Below are 22,879 nucleotides of genomic sequence, written 5' to 3'. Positions count from 1 at the left end.
TAGGTTGAATAAGTAGGTGACTAATAATGCTGGGTACAAAGTTGGGAACACGGGAGAAGCAGGTGAAGGTATATGTTAGTGAGTTTTGAATATGTTAATTTTTGAGAAGCCTGCTAGATATCCACGTGGACATTTTGAGTTGACAGTTGGATAATAACAGTCTAGATGGAGCCTGGAGAAGAGACCTGAGCTGAAATTTTTTAAGTTTTGAGAGTTGAAAATGAGTATGATCCTTTAAGGAGAGATTGTGCCGTAAGGGAAAAAAGTGTGGTGAGTTTTGGAAATAGGTGAAATATCTAGCAACATGCTTGCTACCTGATAACTTTTCATACATGATAGCCATTATGACTTTATCATGGGCAAGGAGCCTGAGCCTTGGAATCCAGCAGTCTTGTGTACCAACTCTCTGCTCCTCCACTTGAAACATTAGCGGGGCCATGGATGCATCAGTGAAGTAGTAACACCTATCTCACAGTGTTATCGTGGGAATCAGAGATCTGTCTGTGCTTAGTAAATGGTAGCTTTTATTATTTGTAATCCTTGTATCATGTATTTCATTTAATAAGACATAGAAGATAATTTCAAAAAGCGTAAATAAAAAGAAAAATATTTATTTTTTAATAGCCTTGGACTCTGGATAGCACCATCAGTGAAGAGAACAGAGCTGTCATTCAGAAGATGTTGTTGGAAGAAGAGTATCCTTTAATGATCATGAGGAAAGTAAAACTCTCAGGGTTAAAAACCTGTAAATGCAAGACTTACAAAAGAGACCACTGTTATTACTAGATGGATCTTGTTTGGCCCCAGACTGCAGTTACATAATGTGTTATCTACCTATGCAAAAAGCCTCATTTTATTCCTTTGGTTCTGTTTTACTGCAGAGTTTGAGATCTGACTCAGTATGTTTGAGTTTCTTTTGTCAACCCACTCTTTATACTATCTGAATGTTGAGTAGAAATTATAGGATGTTTTACGTCAGCTGGAACCTTTAATCCATGTCCAAGATCATTGAGTCCAGGCCTTTATCTTCAGTTATAGAAGCTGAAACGCAGAGATGTTAACTTACCCAGGGACACAGAATTAGAATATGTAAAAGTTCTCCCTTCTTACTCCACCAATTTACAGATGTTACATGGTAGGAATCTAAGTAAAAAGCACAAAACAAATAACTGCAGGTTGAAGATTTTTTTTCCCTCAGAAGTCGTAGATCTTTATCCACAGTTTAGCCACTAGCTTCTTGTCCATGTTTAAATTTGATGATGGCGATTTAACTTCTTTGGGACTCTGTTTTCTTATATGTAAAATGAAAGGATTGAACAAAATGATTTCTGGTTTTATGATTTTTAAAGATTATTAATAATAGTCTGATAAACGGGGTTATTTTTAACTCTCTCATCTGTATTTTTTGGATATCTACCTCCTTGTTAAGCCAGAATTTCTCTGTTCCCTTTATTCAGTTATTGCTATGTTGATTTCAGAGTGTCTGTACCTTTAATTATCCTAGGTTAACTCCTTTTAGGCTTTCTTATTCTCTTACTTTCCCCAACATCATAGCTACAGCCTAGATCATTGCTTTTCAATTGAAAAATAGTGCAAGGCACATATATCATTTTAAATTTTCTGGTAGCCACATTTAAATCAGGTAAAATTAATTTTATTAAGATATTTGATTTAACCCACTATATCTAAGATAACATTTCAACATTTAATCAATAGAAAAACATTACTGAGATATTTTACAATCTTTGTTTATATGTGGCTATCGGCTAATGCATTGAACCTTGCAATTCTCAATGAATATTTAAGTGGTCATTGGCTCACTTCCAGATATGGAAACAAATAATGAGAGTGAAAGCTGTGTGAACTTTCAGAGGACAGGGATGTTTGTTTTCTTGTATCTTGGTCCTCAGCTCCTAGTACCTAGCGTAGTTCCTGACATACAAGATATATAGTCCATATTTGTTAAGGGAAGAACATCTCAGACTAATCTAAGAGTATTACAATGGGCCAGTTTTAAGAAGTTTGAGAGGGAGGGTCCATAGCAGATTTGACCTAAGTTATTTTAATTAAGGTAGAGAGGGGCGCCTGGGTGGCACAGTCGGTTAAGCGTCCAACTTCAGCCAGGTCACGATCTCACGGTCCGTGAGTTCGAGCCCCGCGTCAGGCTCTGGGCTGATGGCTCAGAGCCTGGAGCCTGTTTCCGATCCTGTGTCTCCCTCTCTCTCTGCCCCTCCCCCGTTCATGCTCTGTGTCTCTCTGTCCCAAAAATAAATAAACGTTGGGGAAAAAAAAAAAAAAATAATTAAGGTAGAGAACAACCCTGAATTCTGTTCCCTTTAGAACTATGAAATCATAGTCCCCAGTTAATCCTGGACAACCAAATTCATCTATTACATTTCCCATATGTTTTGTTTTTTTTTTTTTTTTTAACATTTATTTATTTTTGGGACAGAGAGAGACAGAGCATGAACGGGGGAGGGGCAGAGAGAGAGGGAGACACAGAATCGGAAACAGGCTCCAGGCTCTGAGCCATCAGCCCAGAGCCCGACGCGGGGCTCGAACTCACAGACCGTGAGATCGTGACCTGGCTGAAGTCGGCCGCTTAACCGACTGCGCCACCCAGGCGCCCCTCCCATATGTTTTAACAAAAAATTATTTAAATGAAACATTTAAGGCTACCTACATTCTTCTCTTAACCACTTCTATCTAATAGGGAATATAGGAGAAGCTAATATTTTTGTAGCACACATTTTGTGCAGGTGCTATGTTTGTGTGATTTCACATGTAATATTTAATCCATGTAACAGCCTTGTGAGGTATATTTTCATCATAATTTTTGCAGACCTGGAAGGGTTTTAAGAAGAACTAGTTTAGCTAAGGTTCAAGTGTGATTTTCATGATAATGAGTGCCTACTTAATATAAGTCACCTAAAAATTACATGATTTTATTATTGTTTAAAAAGTTTCTTTAATAATTACACAGGTATTACTTATCTAAAAAATCACTTCCAGAAAATTTCTGGCTTGATCAAAAGGAAGGTGATAAAAAATACATGAAGAGGTAAAATTAATTTTTAATACTCTTAACAGTATGAACTGTATTTTTAAAAATGTGTTCCTAAGCTCCCTTATTTTCTTTTTCATGTGGTGCAGTCTACAGAAATCAGCAAAAATCATGTATGTACTTATATGTTTTATATTCTAAAATTATAGGAGAATTAAATAAAAATTATAGTTGGCCTGTGGAAAAACTCTTAACCTTGGGTTGTACAAAAATATAAAATCAAAGTTTCTTATACAGATGTTGGAATGCCACAAGATAATTTTATGATATTATTTATATGTCAGAATTTCTATTATGGTCCTGCATAAGCAATTCCATGGTTATGGAAAAGATGTTTTCCTAGGGATATGTGGGGAAATATTTTAAAGCTGCTAATGTGTTAGGAATTGGCTTGATTTCTGTTGTCCTGTCAGTTAATTTTCACTCATTTCAAACAAAAATTTAATTTGAATTTGTGGCCTTCAAAAATTATCTAGAGAAATTAAGTATTAACATTTTATAAATATTCTTTCCCTGTAATTGAAGGAAATTTGATGTTATTTATTGTTTATAACCTTTCACGTTTGTGGTCCCTCAAAGGGTAGACTTACAAAGGGTAGATTTACAATTGCCAAGGGTTTGAACACTGAGCAGACTTTGGCTTTTGTATTTCGCTGAATAAATAACAACAAACAAAGAAAAAGAAGTTAGTAAAGATTAATGGTTTGCTTGAATTAAATTAATGAGCTTCATCACTATTTTATTTTTAATTTCTTAAGGGACTGCGTTTCAGAAGTAATAAACATAATGCCACAGTTTCTTCTTTTCTTGCTTGATATTTACATAGATTTACATGAAAGAATCAGAGAGATAATATTTCTGGAGCCAATTTAAACACTCATATACCTTTTAGGATTTGGAAATTTATTAATGTCTGCTGCTTTGTGTCCAGTGTAAGGAAGCCTGCTGGCTACCACATTGACTTCCTTTGATGTCTTTTAGTGTTATCTTCACTCAGACCCAAGGATTATGTCTTTTGAGGCTCCTATCATCCTGGGCTAGAGAAGTATACAAGACAGGGTAAATCTGCCCCCAGGTAGAGGCTGCAGCCTTCTTTTTCTTCTTCTTTTTAACTCTTAGACACAGTATTGAATTTAGCCTATGGCTATCTGTGTAACCTTTAGCTGCATAAATATGGAATGTTCCATTTCAGACTTTTTTTTTGCAATTCCTTTTTTTCCCTTCAGGGCACACTCTCCTACAAAACCAGCCAGTTACTCAGTAAAGTGGACGATAGAAGAAAAAGAGCTGTTTGAACAAGGGCTGGTAAATAGTGCAATTTTTAATTTATAGTAAAATAATTCTAGAAGCCAATATTAAAAGAATTATAAGGTTAATTTGTAGAGACCAGAGATTTCTTTTTAATGATCACATCTTTAGTCTTTCTGTAGTGGCGATGTTGATAGTATAGCATGAGAGAATTCCTTTTAACTCGTGTCTAGATTACTAAAATATTAAAATAGATTTGGATCAATATTTTAGATAGTTTTCATCCTCCCCCCACTCTTTTTTGGTATTGGTAAAACCCAGGAAACTGAGCTCTGTCTGTATACATAACACCAACTACCTAGATTAAAAGGAAGAAAATACTTATCTGATGTTTTCTCTTGGGGGGAAAAAAACCCAGAAAAACAAAAAAACTTGTATATTTGGAACGGTCTGCATAATGAGCTGAGTTCTTTTTTATTCAGATATTTGGCATTGTGCACACAGTCCGAATATTTTTTTAGTGGATGTAGTGGAAGACCAGAAATACTTCTTTTGCATGAATGTTTCACTGAGATCTATTTAAATGTCCACAGGTTACATAATAGAAAAAAAAAAAGTACGCCAGTTTCTAATTCTGAAAATTCTCCTACTAACATGAAGAAACTTTTACGAAAATATTTGGAAATTTTTTTCTATTAAGTGTAGGTTGTATCTTTTTCTTTAAGGAACATGTTACCCAGTATTATGCTAATTTTGAAATGATATATACTTATATATAGGACATTTATGTAATATTTATGTGGGATTTATGAATGCAAATTGAAATGTCATTGTTAACGTTTCTGCAGATGAGGGAAATAAAATGTATTTGTATTTTTACAGTTATCACCATGACATCTATATATTCTGTGATGTCTTTGTATAAATAAATAAACTATCTTGAAGGTTTTATCTCCTCCTGAGGTTTTTATCCTGTACTGTTGATGTTTTTTATATTGGTATTTCATTCTGTTGCATGATTATCATTTTTATAACTGAACTTTAATTAACTAGTCACTGATTTAAGATTGCTGATTGCTTTGGTGTTTTGCCCCTTACTGAAGACTCTGTGTGTGTGTGTGTGTGTGTGTGTGTGTGTGTGTGTGTGTGCGCGCGCGCGCGCGCGCACATATACACACCCAATAATGGGTTGTAAATTTTTAGATTATTGTTGACACTGGTGGTAATGATAGGGGCTTCATCTGCATGGCTCAAAATTCATAGGGTATCTAAAGTTACAGGGTGTTAAGTCCCCCTATCACTCCTGTCTCTGCCTTAGTTCTCATTGCCGGAGGCAACCATTGTCATCTGTTCTTTGTGTATGCTTCCAGAGATATTTTGTCCCTATATAAGCAAATATATATTTATTTATAGATAGATAGATAGATAGATAGATAGGTAGATATCTACTTGTATACATAAACAGATATTTTAAACTTAGAATGTTTTCCCACAAAACTACATGGAACTATTGGTTGTATTCCCAGCCTTTTTAACCTGTTGATATAGTTTGTTTATACACTGAATTCTCTCAGGCTTTAGGGAAAGGAATTGTGTGGTACTGAATGATGAAGGAAGATTTTTCTTTCCCTTTTTTGGGCATAGAGCTCTCTTTTTTCTCTATTTTGAAATTGGTGAGTTTTTTCTTTGTTCCCCTTGTTAGTGTACCATCTCCAGTTTTCATAATGCCTAAGCTCCTACAGCCCCAATTGTCCAGATCTTTGCTGCGTCCAGAAGTGTTCCATGCTACGAAGTTATTCATTTGCCTTCATCCCACAATAAATATAACTAATTTTGCAGTAAGTTGCCCTCAGCTAGGTGTTAGTTAGGAGAAAAATTATTTAAGATAGTTGTTAATTATTTAATTTATACTTACTAAGAATTATCCTAGAAGTACGTTGAGTTTGTTTTTTTTCTTAAGTTTATTTATTTATTTTAGGGAGGGCGAGGCAGAGAGAGGGAGAGAGAATCCTAAGCAAGCTTTGCACTGTCAGCACGGAGCCCGATGTGAGACTCGAATTCATGAACCTGAGATCATGACCTGAACTGAAATCAAGAGTCAGAATCGTAACTGACCAGGCCACCAGGCACCCCAAAGTACTTTCAGTTTTAAGAAATGTTCATGTGTCAGATTTTCTCATGAATATCAGAAATAAGTATATAATTAATTTATTATTTGGGTCAGGTCTTGAAGATGATTTGCCACTGTAAGTCATGACCTGTAAATGTCGTAACGTGACCTATAAATCTGGCCCTGAGATCAGCTTACCTGAGTTGTAGAACTACTGTGAAGATTTATATGTCAAGTAATAGAATTGACACTTAAAAATTCCTTTTAGCTTTAAAATTATACTGCATTCCCATGGGCATCTGGGTGGCTCAGTCAGTTAAGCATCTGACTTTTGGTTTCGACTCAGGTCATGATCTCACACAGTTCATGAGTTCAAGCCCCACATGCTATTAGCACAGAGCCTGCTTGGGATTCTCCCTCTCTCTCTGCCCCTACCCCCACTTGCACTGTCTCTGCCTCTCTCAAAATAAACTTAAAAGTTAGAACACCAAATATAGTTTTAAAAAAAATTATTGCATTCCTTTCTGTACTTCAGAAACCTCCAGATCTCCCCCCGGGTCTCATTTTTTTTCCCATCACAGCTTCATTGTTCCCAGGCACACAGCCTTAAACAGTACAGGGCTACAGGAAGCTGTTGGATGCAGGTCCTATCATTTGTGATTCATTCTTGTAAGTCAGTTTACTGCCATACTATGTAGAGTAAAAGTACTATGGGATAGGTAATGGGTATTGTAACCCATGGATCTGGGTTTAAAAAAAAAGGTATTTTGAAATCAGTGTCAGAATATAATCAGTTGATTCTATAAATGGGAAATGTAACCTCCCTTTTTTGAGGCATTTGTTTTTTAGGTTGGGAACCTCATAATGTGCAATATGAATACATAGGGTTAGGAATATATAAGCGGTGCATCTTCATCTCGAAAGCTGTAAAAACTAATTTCTAAATCATTTTGGTCAGTTTTCAGAAGTCTAGATTCTAATGAGTTTAAGAATCTTAGCTATATATGAGACTTCATTGTGTGCTTTAGAAAATAAAGATGGGTTGTTCTTTTAGGTTTTTCTTAATGTGACAGTTGCTTGGAATATTAAGTTAATCAAAATCCATTTCTTTTCCATTTTGATAATATAGGCTAAATTTGGCCGAAGGTGGACCAAAATTGCAAAGCTAATTGGAAGTCGCACTGTTTTACAAGTTAAGAGTTATGCCAGGCAGTACTTTAAAAATAAGGTAAGCAGGATATAAATATCCTAGTCAGTAATAATAATTGCAATAAAAATTAGTAAGCAAAAGTAGCTTTTTAATTGAGGCATTAAAGTCAATGTCTGAAGTTTTTGTAATAAAAGTATTTTTTATTCTTATAGTACTTAACACATGTTTATCTTCAAAAATCTGAAAGCATATCTTTAGTTTTTTGAGTATTGCTATTGGAAGTCATTGTTTCCTGGAAAATACCTTTTCTTCTTAAAGATTGGCTGCATTGTAGCTTTTAAGAATGATTAGAACTTAGGGGCCATAAATATTAACATGATGCTAAAATCTGTTTAATAGCAGTGAAACTTTTATAATTTTTATGTAAAATTATCTGAGAACTTCAGTAAGTTGCAGTGTTATGGTCTAGTGCTTTATCCTTTCAAGTAATCTATGCTATATTTAACCATGTAGTTTTGATGTTTAGAAAATTGTAATATGTTTTCTGCTTGAGTTCTGGGAACACAATTATACAGAATTTGAAAGGGTCTTAAGTGATACTTGCTGTTTTCTTTTAATGCAAATAATAGGTTTTACCCTGTATACAAGATTTCTCTTAGTGTCATTTGAGCATAGGAAGTAGGTAATGGAATGGATTCATTATACATCAGTCATGTGCTACGTCTTTAACCAGACGAAAGCATTTACAGGGCAGCCCACCATGGCCAAAGTATTATGGAAGAGAATAAAGATTAACTTGGTTATTCGCACTTCCATGCTCCTCAGACTCAAACATGCACAACATCTTGTAGTGTTAATCTTTCTCAAAGATTTGGGGTGAAAGGATACACTGTGATGTTAAAAGAGACATTAATATGTTATGAAATATAAAATTTTGTCTGAATTTTTAGCGTAAAAACAGGAGACTTCGAGTAAATAGCAAGATTGTTAAAAGCCATTCCAGGCTATATGTCCACATCTGTTTTTCTGTCCTCCTACCCTTTTGTTCTTTACACAGTAAGCCAGTTAACCTCAAGTACTGGATCCTGGGGTTCTATTGTGATACAGAATCACAATAAGCTCTTTTTTAGGAGCTGTCATCCTTGGGAATGTCAGTCATGTACAAGATTTTTCAAAAACCATTTATGTAAAGATTTTATTTTAAATCCTTTATATTCATTGACAATTGTTTTCTTTTCCTTGACTAGATATTTATGTCTATAATAGCAGATATGGAAGATAATTTCATGCTTTAAATTATAAGCTGTATAATGCTGGAACTCTATTAAATGAACCTTTGAAAAATAGTTGTTTCTATTATCGCTGTATTTACCTTCAGTTTACTAAATAAAGATATGTGACATAGATTCCTTTAAATAATGAGCTGTTTAGCTTTATAAAAAATGATCAGTGGAAGTATCTGACATTCTAAGAATTAAGCCATTAAAAATATTTTAATATCTTAAAGAATCCCTTTGTATGACAGGTTTTTTGTTTTTTTTTTTTTTTGGTTCATTCTCTGGTTGATCTACACCAGATTCCTGTTTTAAACTTAAAATGGAAAAACAAGTATAGTTGTACATAGGTCATGATTATTTGATTAATAAAATCACCAGACCATAAATGAGTCAAATATATTTATGGAAATTTGAAATGATGATATTTTACATTTAAAATGCAGTTGTGAATCAGTCCTTAGAAGGAAAGCACAATAAAGGTATGCCATTGACATGTACTTGGTTTAATAATTGTATTTATCATATATGTACCAGTGGTTAAATTTTTAAATGTTAATATGGGGGTTTTATCTTGATTTTTAATAAGGTAAAATTAGATGGTCCAGAGAAGGGAACACCACATCAGAAGAGCAGCAGTGGTCTTCAGATTAAAAATGAAGATGAAGGCACAAAGGCCTGGACGCCATCAGGTTTAAGGGGACATGCTGATCCCAACTTGAATGCTATAAAAATTGAAAAGTTATCTGATGATGAAGAAGTAGACATTACAGATGAGGCAGATGAGGTGACTTCTCAAGCTCCTCCCAAAATTCCTGGCAGTGATGTCTTATTAAACATTCCTAATAGTAAAAGTCATGAAACCAGTCAAGGAGAATTTATTGCTTCTTACAACCAGGAAGATTCCATATCTAAATCTTCCAGGGAATATTTTGAGAATACAAAGCAGGGTGAAATGGAAGTACTTTCAAGCTCAGGAATTACATTTTGGACTGAAAAACAGAGCACTAGTGACAAAAAATCAGTTGAATTAAATGATCAGAAATGTAATAAACTGGTGAAAAGCTGTGAAAAACATGATGGAAATGGAGTAATAGACGATGCCAGGCAGCTGCCTTTTCCAGAGCTTTGTGAAGTTCGGGAAGATCTGAGTGATGAAGAAATGCTTTTTCATTCTTCCTGCCAAATGGAGGGGGAGAGCCACGAGGAAGAAGAGCTTAAGCCACCAGAACAAGAAGTGGAAATAGATAGAAATACCATTCAAGAAGAAGAAAAACAAGCAATTCCTGAGTTTTTTGAGGGGCGCCAAGCTAAGACACCAGAACGCTATTTGAAAATTAGGAATTACATTTTGGATCAGTGGTAAGGAAGAATTCTATTTTAGATACCGTTTTAAAACTTCTGATACTCTAGGGTATTTTAATGAGGCCTATTGAGGTTTTAGTCATTTACATTGCGAGTGATGCAGAGAGCTTGAACATATGAATATATTTTAATAGGCAAGACTTCAAATTTCTCATAAGGAAGTTTTCTTTGAAAGCTTTGGTACATATTGTCATCTATAGCTATTTCATCCCATCTGTCTGTTCATTAAGGGTATTTGGTCCTGGAAAAAAGGGATAATTTGCTTTAAGAAGCAGTTTCTTAGGACAGTGTTAGGAAGATACAGAAAGAAAAAAACTTGAAAAGGAGAATGTCTTTCCTAGTTTATCATGTACTTGTAAGTACAAAGAGAAAATTTTGGTAACAAAAGGATAGTGTCATTAAATGTGGCTAGATTACAGAAACCTTTTCCTAAATTGCTATAAATGCTTTCAGCTTTGAACTTGTAACATAATGTGAACGTAATCCCTTCATCTAGCTTCATTAGGATACAGGAATTTTCTGATAGATGAAGTTCATCTTTTGAATTGTCAATACCTTTTATTTGAATTATTTAGTGTTGGGTGGGGCGCAAACCAAAAAACTTCCCACCTTATTAGCCTAAGTGCTCTGCAAATTGAATTTTTCGTGATAGTTTAATTAAGACATTACCAGACATTCATAATTGTTGTTACTGCTTCTGGAGACACTTAATTGCATAGAGCCATCTTTACAGAGGACTTCTGCCATAACCTTGGAAGATTACCAAAGGAAAACAAATAATCATGTGTATTCTGTCCGTAACCTTCAGTACTCACACAATATTAATTTGACTAATTTTTAAAATAGCTTTGTCAGAAAAGAAAGATTTTTGTTCTTGACTCGTGGTTGTCTTGCTGATGGTCGAGATGGCTAAAAGTAAAATTTCTGGGCAAGGTGGTCTCAAAGGAAAATAAATATAAGGAACAGCTGCTATTCGCATAGTACTTAACGGTTTACAGAAAGCTTTTCTATGTTGTTTGATTCCTCACAACAGTCCTGTAAAATAGGCAGGTGGTATTTTCTGTGTTTGGGAGATTCTAAGGTCAGGAGAGGTCTAGGGGCCTGCCTTTGATTATATAACCAGCCACTGACAGAAAGAGGACCTGTGAGCAGGTCCTAACTCTGTCAGTCATTTCCTCCATTATTTCACATTGCCTGATTGACACTACTGAAAAAGACCAGTCAGATTAGATCTAATTTTGTTTTTGGAAATAAGAGGATGAATGGCCAAAATGGAAGGACTTCAAAATAATAACTCAAAAATTTTTTTTACCTGTGTGAATCATCAGTGAGTGACTTAATGGTACTTTAATCAAATTTCATTTGTTTGAATTTTGAGTTCTCAATAAGGCAGAATAACTTATGTAGATAGTATAAATTATATGGCAGTAGTTTCCTAATGACATTTGCCTTAGTCATAACACCAGTTAAAGGCTGTTTGAGTATGTGATTTAACAGAACAGTGTGAAAGGAGAAAGAAGTGTTTTGAACAGGAACTCCAAACTATTCTCTTCGGAAATAGAAGAGGGGACTGGAGGTGGTGTTAAAAAAAAAAAGTAGAAGAGTTAAAGTTTTAAAAGAAAAGACCTGATTTGTTTGTAGCTAAAGGATCCTTTCCATAAAAACACATGCAACTGACCCCCTGTTTATGGGAATGTTTTAAGATAGTTAACACTGTTATTGAATGCCTCCCGAATGCATTTAAATGTATTTAAGTCATCTCCAGTTCTGACAAACTCGTCCTCATTCTACAGATGAGAAAAATGAGTCTCAGAGAGGAAAAAGAACTTGTTCCAGGTCACATTAGGTGAAGGTGACTTCAGGGTCTGCAGTCTTGACTTGTAATTTTCTCACTTCATCTCAGGTCCTTGACTCAGACTTTTTCACTCTGCCCTGAATGCTTCCCCCATGCTGCCTTCTAGATCTTGGTGAACCATGCATCGTTGTCCCCTCAGGTCTGCTCCAGGGAAGTTAGAGGACTTCACTGACCACCCTATCTAAAATAGCTCACATCTGCCCCTCACTCTCTTAGTTTGTATTCTATTTATCTTCATAGAACTTACTACTACTGAAGATACGACGTTTTTATTTCTGTATTGTCTTCTCTTCCTTCCCTCTCCCTCCCCATGATAATACAGACTTCATATGGACAGACTTTTGTCTGTTGTGTTCATTGTTACACCTCTAGTGCTTAGGGCAGTGCTTGTTCTAAGCAAATACAAAAGGCACTCTTTGTTAAGGGGAAAAGTTGGCATGATGAATCACGAACAGGGATCTTTAGAGGCCTTAACCGTTTGTTCAGCACCAAACTAGTGCTGAGCTTTGTTTAAAGTCTTTCGATTTGGGCAGTCTTTAATTAAATCAATACTGTTTTTAGATTGCTACAGATTTTTGGTAGCTTGTTACACCGTGTTCATTCCTGTTTTCTTGCCTTCATTTGTGCAATTTGTTTCCTTTTCTTTCACACTGAACTGAAGTGAAAACACTGAAATCTCATCTTTTCAATGGCATTTCTGATACCCTGCCATATCACAAATTACTTCTTGCCCTCACTGAATGCCTGTAGAATGTATGATTTTAAATTTGGTTTCTGCTTAGGCAGGCCTTCCCTAAACACCCTCTCTGAAGTAGTCTGTGCCTTTTTGTCTCTCTATCCCTTTATCCTTCTTACTGTTTCTTCCTAGCCCTTACTGCTATATATATAATTAATTATATATTAATATAAGATTACAAGCAATATATTAATATGTAATATATATTAGTCACATTCTCCCATTAAATTTTTTTTAAATTTTATTTTTGAGAGAGAGAAAGAGACAGAGCAGAGGAGGGACAGAGAGAGAGAGAGAGGAAGACACAGAATCTGAAGCAGGCTCCAGGCTCTGAGCTGTCAGCACAGAGCCCTACATGGGGCTTGACCTCATGACCCATGAGGTCATGAGCTGAGCCAAAGTCAGATACCTCACTGACTGAGCCACCCAGGCGCCCCTATATATCCTCCCATTAGCATGTAAAGTCGGGAGCTTTATATTCATGTCTGTATCCTTAGTGCCTAGACAGTGCCCGGTATGTAAGATGCAAAGTAAATATTTGTGGAATAAAATAAAGATTCAATAAGAAATCCTGTTACATGATATGTCTGAATACTTGGTCTATAATGTCTGTATGTAAATCTTGACTTTAACTTCCTCAAATAAGTACTTTAATTTCTTTGACTTTTTGCTTCCTTATCTCTAAAATAAGAATAATAAAATCTACTTTGTAGAACTGTTGTGAGGATTAAGGTTGTGTAACTGTTAGTACTGGCATAAGCACTCGGGAACTGTTTGCTGCTATTATTAAGTTCTCCACTACTCTTAAACTCTATCTGCCATGGTACAATAAGTACATTCAGTAAATATGAACTGTATTATGTAAACCTTGTATTTTTTTCATAGTCTTTGGGCATTTCTTGATTTCTTGGAAATCCTCTATAATATTAATATTTCTGTTTTCCACTGCGAGTGCTTACTCTTATTTATTGGCCTAATGATTAAAAACCAGTATAAAACTTTCAAGCATTTATAAGGTAGCTTATAATTAAAAGATACTGCCCAGCAAAGTGAAAGTGGACGAACCTTAGTAATATATTAAAAATTAGAAAAGTCTAATACCAAATACTTTAGATATGTTGTCAGAGTGCCCTTTTTATTCTTGAAGCTTGAATTTGGATCTGTTGACAAAACCTCTAACTTTAAAATCCTGGGATAACTGGAATCTATGGCATTTCATATGGGAAAAAAATAATAGTTAATAAAAATCACATTATACTTGTAAGTTATTGTATCATTTAAAGGTAATTTCAGGAAAAAGTACAGTTGGGTATTATGTATTAGTATTGTTTTAACTACACATTTACAGATTGAGGGGGGTAAATTTTTAAGATATTTCAAATATTAAAAGTTTTCCCCAGAAATCTTTTTTCATGTTTTTATTTATCCAAAATAACTGTACTTCCATCTCTTAATTAGGGAGATATGCAAACCGAAATACTTAAATAAGACCTCAGTACGTCCTGGCCTGAAGAACTGTGGGGATGTTAATTGTATTGGACGGATTCATACATACCTCGAGTTGATAGGAGCAATCAATTTTGGATGTGGTAAAAATAAAAACCCAACAACATCTTTTACTCAACATTTTTTATCCTTAGAGCACCCGTTAACTTCCTTGATGGTTAGAATTCAAGCAGATTTAGTATAGATGCAGAATTCAGAAAGATGCTATAATATGGAATAACTGTATTACTAAGTTTTTTTGTAAAACAGATTTCTGTTGGTTAAGCTACATTTTCCTGTAACCTACAGTGAAAATTGGTGGTATGAAAAGGAAAAATATTCTCTAAGTGGGAGAAATAATTTAACAATGAAGCTCTTTGTCAAGTACAAGTAACGTCATTTTAAGAAAAGTCTGATAGTAGCCCATTCAATATGCAAAATCTGTATTAATGCTAGAAATGCTGTCTAGCAGTGTTTAAGTAAAGGAAATAATTTATGAGCCTCTACACTTAAATGTAATAAAAGTGCCAAAATATTTTTCACGGAAGCAAGTTTCTTTCACCCTAGTTTTTCTCAAATATGCATGATTTTGAATGTATTTTTCACTTTTATTGAATTAACTTGACACAAACATTTTGAAGAAAGTTAATAACCATAGTTGTGATAAGGTAATTAGATAGGTAATTAGAACTTTGTAACCCATGGTTTCAGAAGAATATGTTCTGTCTTTGAGAAGACAGCTAACCAGAAAATCTCCTATCAGAGATTATTTATTTATCTTGTAGAGAGAATTTACAGTCTGCCCTGTGGTCTGTTTTTCATTTCGGTGTCTGTTTCCCCAGGCACTGTATCTTGGGACTGGCTGCTTAGGAAAACTAAGGGTTCGCAGCTTCCACAGCCACTAAAAAAAAGTGAAATCACGTTTTCTGTGTTAGACCTCTGAATTCAGCAAAGTGAGCTTAGCAGTCGTTTAATTAGAAATTAAATTACCCATTTCCTGAATATCCCATTTTACTGAGATTTCCTTAAGAGTGTTAGTTTTACGTGAGACTGCCAAGTAATTGCAGAATTAAGATAGAAGCTTAGGTATAACAAAACTTAGAAATTGGCTTACAACTTCCAGTCAGTATAGGTGTGCCTTCCTATTGAACGAATGAGTTTCAGAAAATAATAGGCTGTTTTATTTTTCCCGAATTCCAATAGAACAGGCTGTGTACAACAGGCCACAACCAGTTGACAAAGCACGAGCCAGGGACCGAAAAGATGCGGCGGAAGCATACCAGCTTGCACAGCGTCTGCAGTCTATGGTAAGTGTTCACCTGTCATCTAAGGTGTGCCCCCTTCTAGCCACCTGTTAAACACATGGACAGTGAGTGGAAGAACGTGTTTTCTCTTGTATGTCACCTTAGCCATTTACTTTTCTGGTTTCTATTCAGTGTCATGTTAGTTTATAAGGCAAAAACCAAAAGCACCTCGTAATTCGCCGGCAGACTTGACACGGAAGCGTCGCACTTTGCTCGCGTGGCCTTAGAATTCTTGGTTCCGGTTTCTAAGTCCAGTGTGTCTTTTACAGCCATACAGCTAAGCTCCTTTTTCTTTCAGTTACTTTGTTTAGCTAAAAAGTCTTAGGTTAAGATTCAGCTTCTTGGAATAGCTATCCAAACTATTGTAGCCTTTCTTTTTTAATTCTTGAAGTTAGGGAGTTTTACAGTATCTTACAATTTGTGAATCTTATTTTAAAGGTGAGTGATCTACAAGTCTCTTAAAAGGCAGAGTCATAGTGTGATCTCGTTGGTTTTACTAATAAAGTAGATTGGTAATAGGTGAGGTAAATGAAGAAACGTATAGATAATAGAGTGGACATTTTTCTTAGCGTATTTAGGCTGTTAACCATTTCTGCCTACCTAGATTTACTTTTATAAGAAAGGATGTATTTAGATACAGTTGCTGGAAAAGGTGCCACTCAAACACTGGCCTCTGAGCCAGTCTTTTTTGTTTGTTTGTTTGTTTGTTTTTTTGTTTTGAGAGAAAGAGAGGGAGAGAGTGCAAGCTGGGAAGAACTGAGGGAGGGAGAGAGAGAATCTTAAGGAGCCTCCACCACACCCAGCACAGAGCCTGACATGGGGCTCAGTCTCACAACTATGAGATCATGACCTGAGCCGAAATCAAGAGTTGGACACTTAACTGACTGAGCCACCCAGGCGCCCTTGAGCAGTCTGTTTTAAAGGCTTCAGTATTGGGGTTTATAAAACTAGATATTAGTAATCTTGTCAACTAATTTCATAATGTTTTATTGTTTTTATTGCATCCACTAGGCAGTCTTTCCCTTTCTGAGGCTGAGATGTAATTTTGCTTCTAGTTTTAATATTCTCCCTCTTGCTACGCGTTCTTGCAAGTTTTCTACCACAAGTGGTTGAAAGGGAAGTCATTTTCTTGGTGGTTCTTTTTAATCTTAAAAATATTTTTTGTCCTAGTATTTTAGTTTCTAAGTGGCAATAGGAAATGAAAATTCAATAAGAAATCCAGGTAAAATTCAGAAAATCATTACTGATTTATTTCTGAGCAGAGTGCAAACTATTAAACATAAATTAATAAAATAAAATTTAGTCAGGCAATGCTGATCAGGGATTACAGTATTTTAATGGAGAAATTAACTGATTTTTTTTTTAAATATCATTTTGGCTTTGTGTATTGTGCTGTGATTTCCCCAGGTTAATCTTGTTACCTTTTGCTTCATTTTAATCTTATCACAGCGCACAAGGAGACGTAGGGTCCGAGACCCATGGGGAAATTGGTGTGATGCAAAAGACTTAGAAGGACAAACCTTTGAGGTAACTTTGACCTTACCAGATAGGTCATCACTAAAAGTTGTTCCGTCATTTATATATGTATGTCTTAATGTCACATATATTACACTTGTTGTGTGTGCGTGTGTGTATCCGTCCCATGTTAATTTGTCTAGAAGTCACCAATAAACAACAAAATAGAAGGCATTGGTGCAATTAACTAGGAGTTGGATTCGTTTTCCAAATTTTGTCTATTCTCTGTATTCTGGTCTCTAGCTCAAGAATATCTGCCAAGGTGCCAGGAAGTTGGTATGCCTAATTCATTTCAGTAAACATTTATTTATAGAATGATGTTCTGATATACCAATTAAAATATTGTCCCAAGCATTAGACATAAATTGAATTACAAATACTAAAGTGTCATTTCCACCAATAAAAACTGTGGTTCTGAAAAGAAACATGGGTGACGAATGTGTGTGTGTGTATAAGTTCTGTATCTATAGAATTTATTTGTGAACACCCAGTGCAGTAGAATGGAAAGAATGTGTGAATGTGTACTTACTGGCTTTCTTACCTTGAGCAGTTTCTTTTTTTTTTTTTTTTTTTTTTTAATTTTTTTTTTTTCAACGTTTATTTATTTTTGGGACAGAGAGAGACAGAGCATGAACGGGGGAGGGGCAGAGAGAGAGGGAGACACAGAATCGGAAACAGGCTCCAGGCTCTGAGCCATCAGCCCAGAGCCCAACGCGGGGCTCGAACTCACGGACCGTGAGATCGTGACCTGAGCTGAAGTCGGACGCTTAACCGACTGCGCCACCCAGGCGCCCCGAGCAGTTTCTTAACCTCACTGAAATTCAGGTTTTTGTTTATGGAGTGTGAATAATACCTCTGTCCAAGAATTGTTATGAGAATTAAGTGAAGTAAATGGAATAAAATGTATGAAGATTCTAGTACTAGGTTACTTAATAAGCCTTGCATATACCAATTACTCAGTAAATTTTAGTTTTCCTCTTGAGTTTCAGTACAAAAACAAAACAAAAAGAAAACGTTCTCCTCTTTTTCTCTTCCCCATTCCCTGTCCCTAGCCTCACTTAATCTCTAATCTAGACACAACATTAGTAACGCATGATTCCTGCCTAGAAAGAACTTCTATAGTTTCTAGTAGGAAAGATGAAACCTGTGTTAAGTTCCGTAAGGTTGATCTTAAGAAATGTCAGGTCTTCCCCAAGGGGTGTGTGTGATGAGAGAAGGTTTCACAGAAGATGTGACTTGAGGGATTAGCAGGACAGTCTCAAAATGTAGAAAAGTAGGTGAGGGCATTCCAGGCTAAGGTAGCAGCATAAACAAAGGTAGAGATGTGGGAAAATACCAGACATATTCTGGAAAAGGTGCCTAGTTATTTGGGCTAAAGTGTAAGAATGATAGTAGAAATGGAATGAAAAGATTAATTTTGTACTTATGTAGGACTTATTATGTATGTGTCCAACCCTATTCTAGTGTTTTATAAACATTAATGCATCGTTACGATGACATCATGACACTGTTATTATTACTATTTTTGTTCCCATTTTAAAGATAAGGAAACTAAAGTACAGAAAGCTTCAGTAATTTGGCCAGGGTCATCCAGTAAGTAGCAGAGTGAGGCATTCTGTCTCCAGAATCTGTACTCTTTATCATTATGCTGCGCTGTCTCCCTGTTGGGAAAGAAAACAACACAATAGGATTTGATGACTAGAAATGGGAAATAAGTAAAAGGAGGGACTCAGGTGATTCTGAGGTTTTTAAGTTTGGTGTGGCTGTAGATTTTGGAACAATTTTTTAATATATTATCTAGCATTGCAATTTGTTAGTAGAAAGAAGGAGGTACATCTCCATCAACATAGTCTATCCTGTTCTCACCTGCCTTTAATTATGGTGTTAAAGAGTATTCTTTATTATTATTGATTCTGCCTGTCAGTGGCTGATGGACTGGTTGATCAAGTGGTTGTTTTCTGTTTTAGCATCTCTCTGCCGAGGAATTGGCGAGAAGAAAAGAGGAAAAATGTAAATCTGTTAAATCCTCAAAAGTACCAAGACCAACAAAAAGGTATAGTGTTTTACACATGTAATTTTTTTTAACTTATCACCAATGATTAGGAATGTATGGAAAAAATACCTGATTAGCAACATATTATTCATATTAAGTTTAAAAATACTACTAGATGGGGCGCCTGGGTGGCTCAGTCTGTTAAGTGTCTGACTTCAGCTCAGGTCATGATCTCACACCCCATGAGTTCGAGCCCCACATCGGACTCTGTGCTGACAGCTCAGAGCCTGGAGCCTGTTTCAGATGCTGTGTCTCCCTCTCTCTCTGCCCCTCCCCAGCTCGTGCTCTGTCTCTCTCTGTCTCTTTCTGTCTCAAAAAAATAAATAAAAACATTAAAAAAAAATTTTTTTTAAATGCTACTAGAATTTTTGAGATTTTTTATTTCACTGATTACCAGTTTGGAAGAGCTTGAGCAAAAGTTTTGAATTTATAGGTTTAGTGACTATAGGATCCAACATATGTTGTAAAGGGGCCTTGATTATAACAGGTGGTCATTCAACTCCTTAGACGTTATAAATAGGTAACCTCATGAAACGACTAGTGCTTTCTTTGGTTGGTGCTGATTGTTAGCAAGGTTTTTGGGGATTTTTCTGTGTGTGTGTGTGTGTGTGTGTGTGTGTGTGTGTGTGGTTTTGTTGTTTTTTTTTTTTTTTTTTAATAATCTGTTATTTGTAACATAACAGTTAAGAGTCACCAAATAAGTTAAATGTCTTGGTTTTCTGGACCCTCACTTTCTGTAGATGCAGAAATAGATTATGGTTTCACCAGTGTCCCTTTTAAAATAAGATATCTAGAAATGTCCCCAGGTCATTTTCAGTGAAAGAGCCCTGATGTTTAACCAAGTGTAAGTCCCTAGGTAAGTTATGTAAAGCCTTAAGCCTTCAGTGCTCATTCATAAAATAATAACTATAATAGCTGAGGCTGTTGACTATGCTTTAAGCACTTTGTATATATTAACTCATTTAATCCCTATAACCACCCTGTGCAGTAGTTAATAATATCATTCATGAGGAAACAAACTTGCTCATGCTTGTTAGTGATGGAGCTGTGATTTAATCCAGGCAGTCAGACTTAAGAATCCATACTGCTAACATTACATTATATATCCCCTCTCTAAAAGAAAAATTAAAACCTACAGTTGTTGTGAGAGTAAAATAAGATAAACTATGTAAAAAAATATCGTCATCCATAAGCTAGGACTCCTTATCTAGTATCCAGACATTTGCTTTTCTGAATCTCAGCATGAGACATATTTATTGTGATTTCCAAGTCATTGTTCCAGTTTGTCACAATCTGAATCCAGCTCCACTTTTCTTATATTAGCTTTCATAGATTTGAGTCAACATTTCAGTAAGCTTACCTCTTCTGCCATTGATCACTGCTTAAAATGTTTAACTGGAATAAGGGAAAGCCTCAGACATCATTGTTCCATCAGCTATACATTGCCACAGTTGACTCATGATTTTTCATCTTGTGCAGAAGAAAAATCATAGTAGATGTCTTGCTTACATTCAGACAAAATATATTTGAATCTTTATGAGTCTGCTAGTTTCTAGCAGATCAGTTCTATCAAAAATGAAATTTAGGGGCACCTGGGTGGCTCAGTCAGTTAAGTATCTGACTTCGGCTCAGGTCATGATCTCATGGTTCGTGGGTTCGAGCCCCGTGTCTGGCTCTGTGCTGACAGCTCAGAGCGTGGAGCCTCTTAAGATTTCTTTGTCTGTCTGTCTGTCTGTCTGTCTGTCTGTCTGTCTGTCTCTGTGGCCCACCCTTGCTTGCGCTCTGTCTCTATCTCTGTCAAAAATAAACATTAAAAAAACATTTAAAAAAAAATGAAATTTAGATTTACTTATCATGACATATATTTTCATGAATCCATTATTACCCTTCGTAGTCCTCTCTTCACTTGCTAAAGGCTCAAAATCAGCTGTTGAATAATCTTTTCCAGAATTTTCTCAATATTCACATTTAATTCCTCTGCTCCCAAAGTCTGCTTTGTTTAAGAAAATAAAGCCCAAAATTGCCTATTTGTAGCCCTCCAATAATTTTTCCATTCTGAACAGTTCCTCCAAAAAGGTCAGTGGGTTTCACATCATGGTTCTTCATTGCTCTGGGATGCATATGCTGTCTTTGTGTTCTTTTTTTTCGTGTTGATGAAGCACTTTTTTACTTGAAGATCTTTCCTCTTCATTCATCTTATATTTCTGAAAAAATGCTTACTATGTATCAGGCACTGTTCTAGGCACTTGGAGTACAAAGTGTCTGAATTGCTGACACGAACAGTCTCTGGTAGAATAGGAGCTAAATAGTCCTGCTCTTTTCTGGTTGTGTTAACATGAACATATATTCCTTGTTTTTTTCTTTCTCTGACCATAGCCTAAAGAAACCTTATTCTTGATATCTTCCTCAGACTTCAGTTCTTTACTGCTCAAAGCCTTTCTAATATTGCTCTCAGATTAATACATGCTTTTTTATCTACCCTTGCTTACGTGCCCCTCTTTTTTTTTGTCTTTTTTTTTTTAACTTTCTCATTTTTTTTTTTCATTTTTTTTTAATGTTTCTTTTTGAGAGAGAGAGACAGTGCAAATGAGGGAGGTGCAGAGAGAGAGGGAGACACAGAATCTGAAGCAGGCTCCAGGCTCTGAGCTGTCAGCACAGAACCTGACGTGGGGGCTCCAACTCAAGAGAACTGCCAGATCATGACCTGAGCTGAAGTCGGATGCTTAACCTACTGAGACACTCACCTGCCCCTAACTTTTTTATTTTAAAATACAAGTTTATCATTGAACTTTTCATATACATTGATTTCTTTAGTAGAACCATTGCCATTCATTCAACAAATATTTGAGTCCCTACCCTGTGCTGATACCGTACTGACAAGTGTTTTTGAGAACTTTCTTCTTGAAACTTTTTTTACCATGTCATGTCAGGGAGTTGTTTACATTTTCTTCAAACTTTTTGAAACCTTTCAGTTTCGGACACATGTGTGGGTACAACATTCTTCTCTTTGGGTGTTAAAAGAAACTAAGGCAACAACTACTTTCTCCCAAAGGCCCTGTCATTTCCCATTTTTTAAATCAAGTCCAAAACTCAGCAGAGTTATGTGGGATGTCCTAAGAAATTCCCCTCGCTTAGTATTTTTCTGAGAATCTAGATTTAGATTATTGATACACATTTTCAAATTTAAGTGAATGTTATTTTCCTGATCTTGTCATTGAGATTATATTAGAAATGATTTTTTTTTCTTTTTCAGCTCATTTGATCCCTTCCAACTGATACCTTGTCATTCTTTCAGTGAAGAAAAGCAGGTACTATTTATGCATCACTAAATGGCCATGAACCATGCCCTTCTGTCAGACAGGAAGTATTTCTTTTCCTTTGTGTGCAAGGCATATATGTATGTGAAAGATTGGACGAGGCAAGGTACATTATGGGTCAGATGAGTGATGCAGATGGGAAATGAAAGAGAATTTCTCCATGCTAGGATTTTGAATGATAATATTTGTAAAAATCTCTGATTTGTGCTGAGCCTTGATTGGTGATGAGAACTTGGTGTGATAGGTAAAGAAGAAAAGGGTGGACATTCCAGTGAGGAGGAATAAAATCTCTATTTTTATGCTCCCCCATTTTTTTTTTTTTTTATATTTCAGGAGCCATTTCAGGTGAAAGTGGCTTCAGAAGCACTTTTAATAATGGATTTGGTAAGGATAATCTATTGTG

General features: G+C 35.6%; 1 protein-coding gene and 1 long non-coding RNA gene across 8 annotated transcripts in view; both read left to right on the top strand.

Moving 5' to 3' along the window:
* MYSM1 (Myb like, SWIRM and MPN domains 1) overlaps positions 1 to 22,879 on the top strand; it is a 38,845-nt gene that overhangs the window by 5,779 nt on the left and 10,187 nt on the right. For 3 of the 7 annotated variants that reach the window (XM_086717121.1, XM_086717120.1, XM_025912412.2), the window contains exons 3-14: positions 625 to 695; positions 2,984 to 3,061; positions 3,154 to 3,177; positions 4,291 to 4,369; positions 7,552 to 7,650; positions 9,436 to 10,208; positions 14,261 to 14,391; positions 15,491 to 15,594; positions 17,041 to 17,118; positions 19,074 to 19,159; positions 22,413 to 22,467; positions 22,810 to 22,860. In XM_086717121.1, the coding sequence (XP_086573247.1) occupies positions 625 to 695; positions 2,984 to 3,061; positions 3,154 to 3,177; positions 4,291 to 4,369; positions 7,552 to 7,650; positions 9,436 to 10,208; positions 14,261 to 14,391; positions 15,491 to 15,594; positions 17,041 to 17,118; positions 19,074 to 19,159; positions 22,413 to 22,467; positions 22,810 to 22,860 (1,629 nt within the window). Of the gene's footprint in view, positions 1 to 624; positions 696 to 2,983; positions 3,062 to 3,153; positions 3,178 to 4,045; positions 4,370 to 7,551; positions 7,651 to 9,435; positions 10,209 to 14,260; positions 14,392 to 15,490; positions 15,595 to 17,040; positions 17,119 to 19,073; positions 19,160 to 22,412; positions 22,468 to 22,809; positions 22,861 to 22,879 lie in introns of those variants that run through there. The other 4 variants (XM_086717123.1, XM_086717122.1, XM_086717124.1 and 1 more) reach the window with 4 other exon arrangements.
* LOC147578052 (uncharacterized) lies at positions 702 to 2,410 on the top strand. Its single transcript, XR_015254740.1, has 2 exons — positions 702 to 2,071; positions 2,308 to 2,410. It is a non-coding gene; the product is annotated as an uncharacterized LOC147578052 (long non-coding RNA).

The sequence above is a fragment of the Puma concolor genome, chromosome C1 (genome assembly GCF_028749965.1).
Source record: "Puma concolor isolate L17-30 chromosome C1, mPumCon1.1.hap2, whole genome shotgun sequence".
NCBI classification, from domain to species: Eukaryota; Metazoa; Chordata; class Mammalia; order Carnivora; family Felidae; genus Puma; species Puma concolor.
This window is presented reverse-complemented; position numbering and strand designations above follow the sequence as displayed.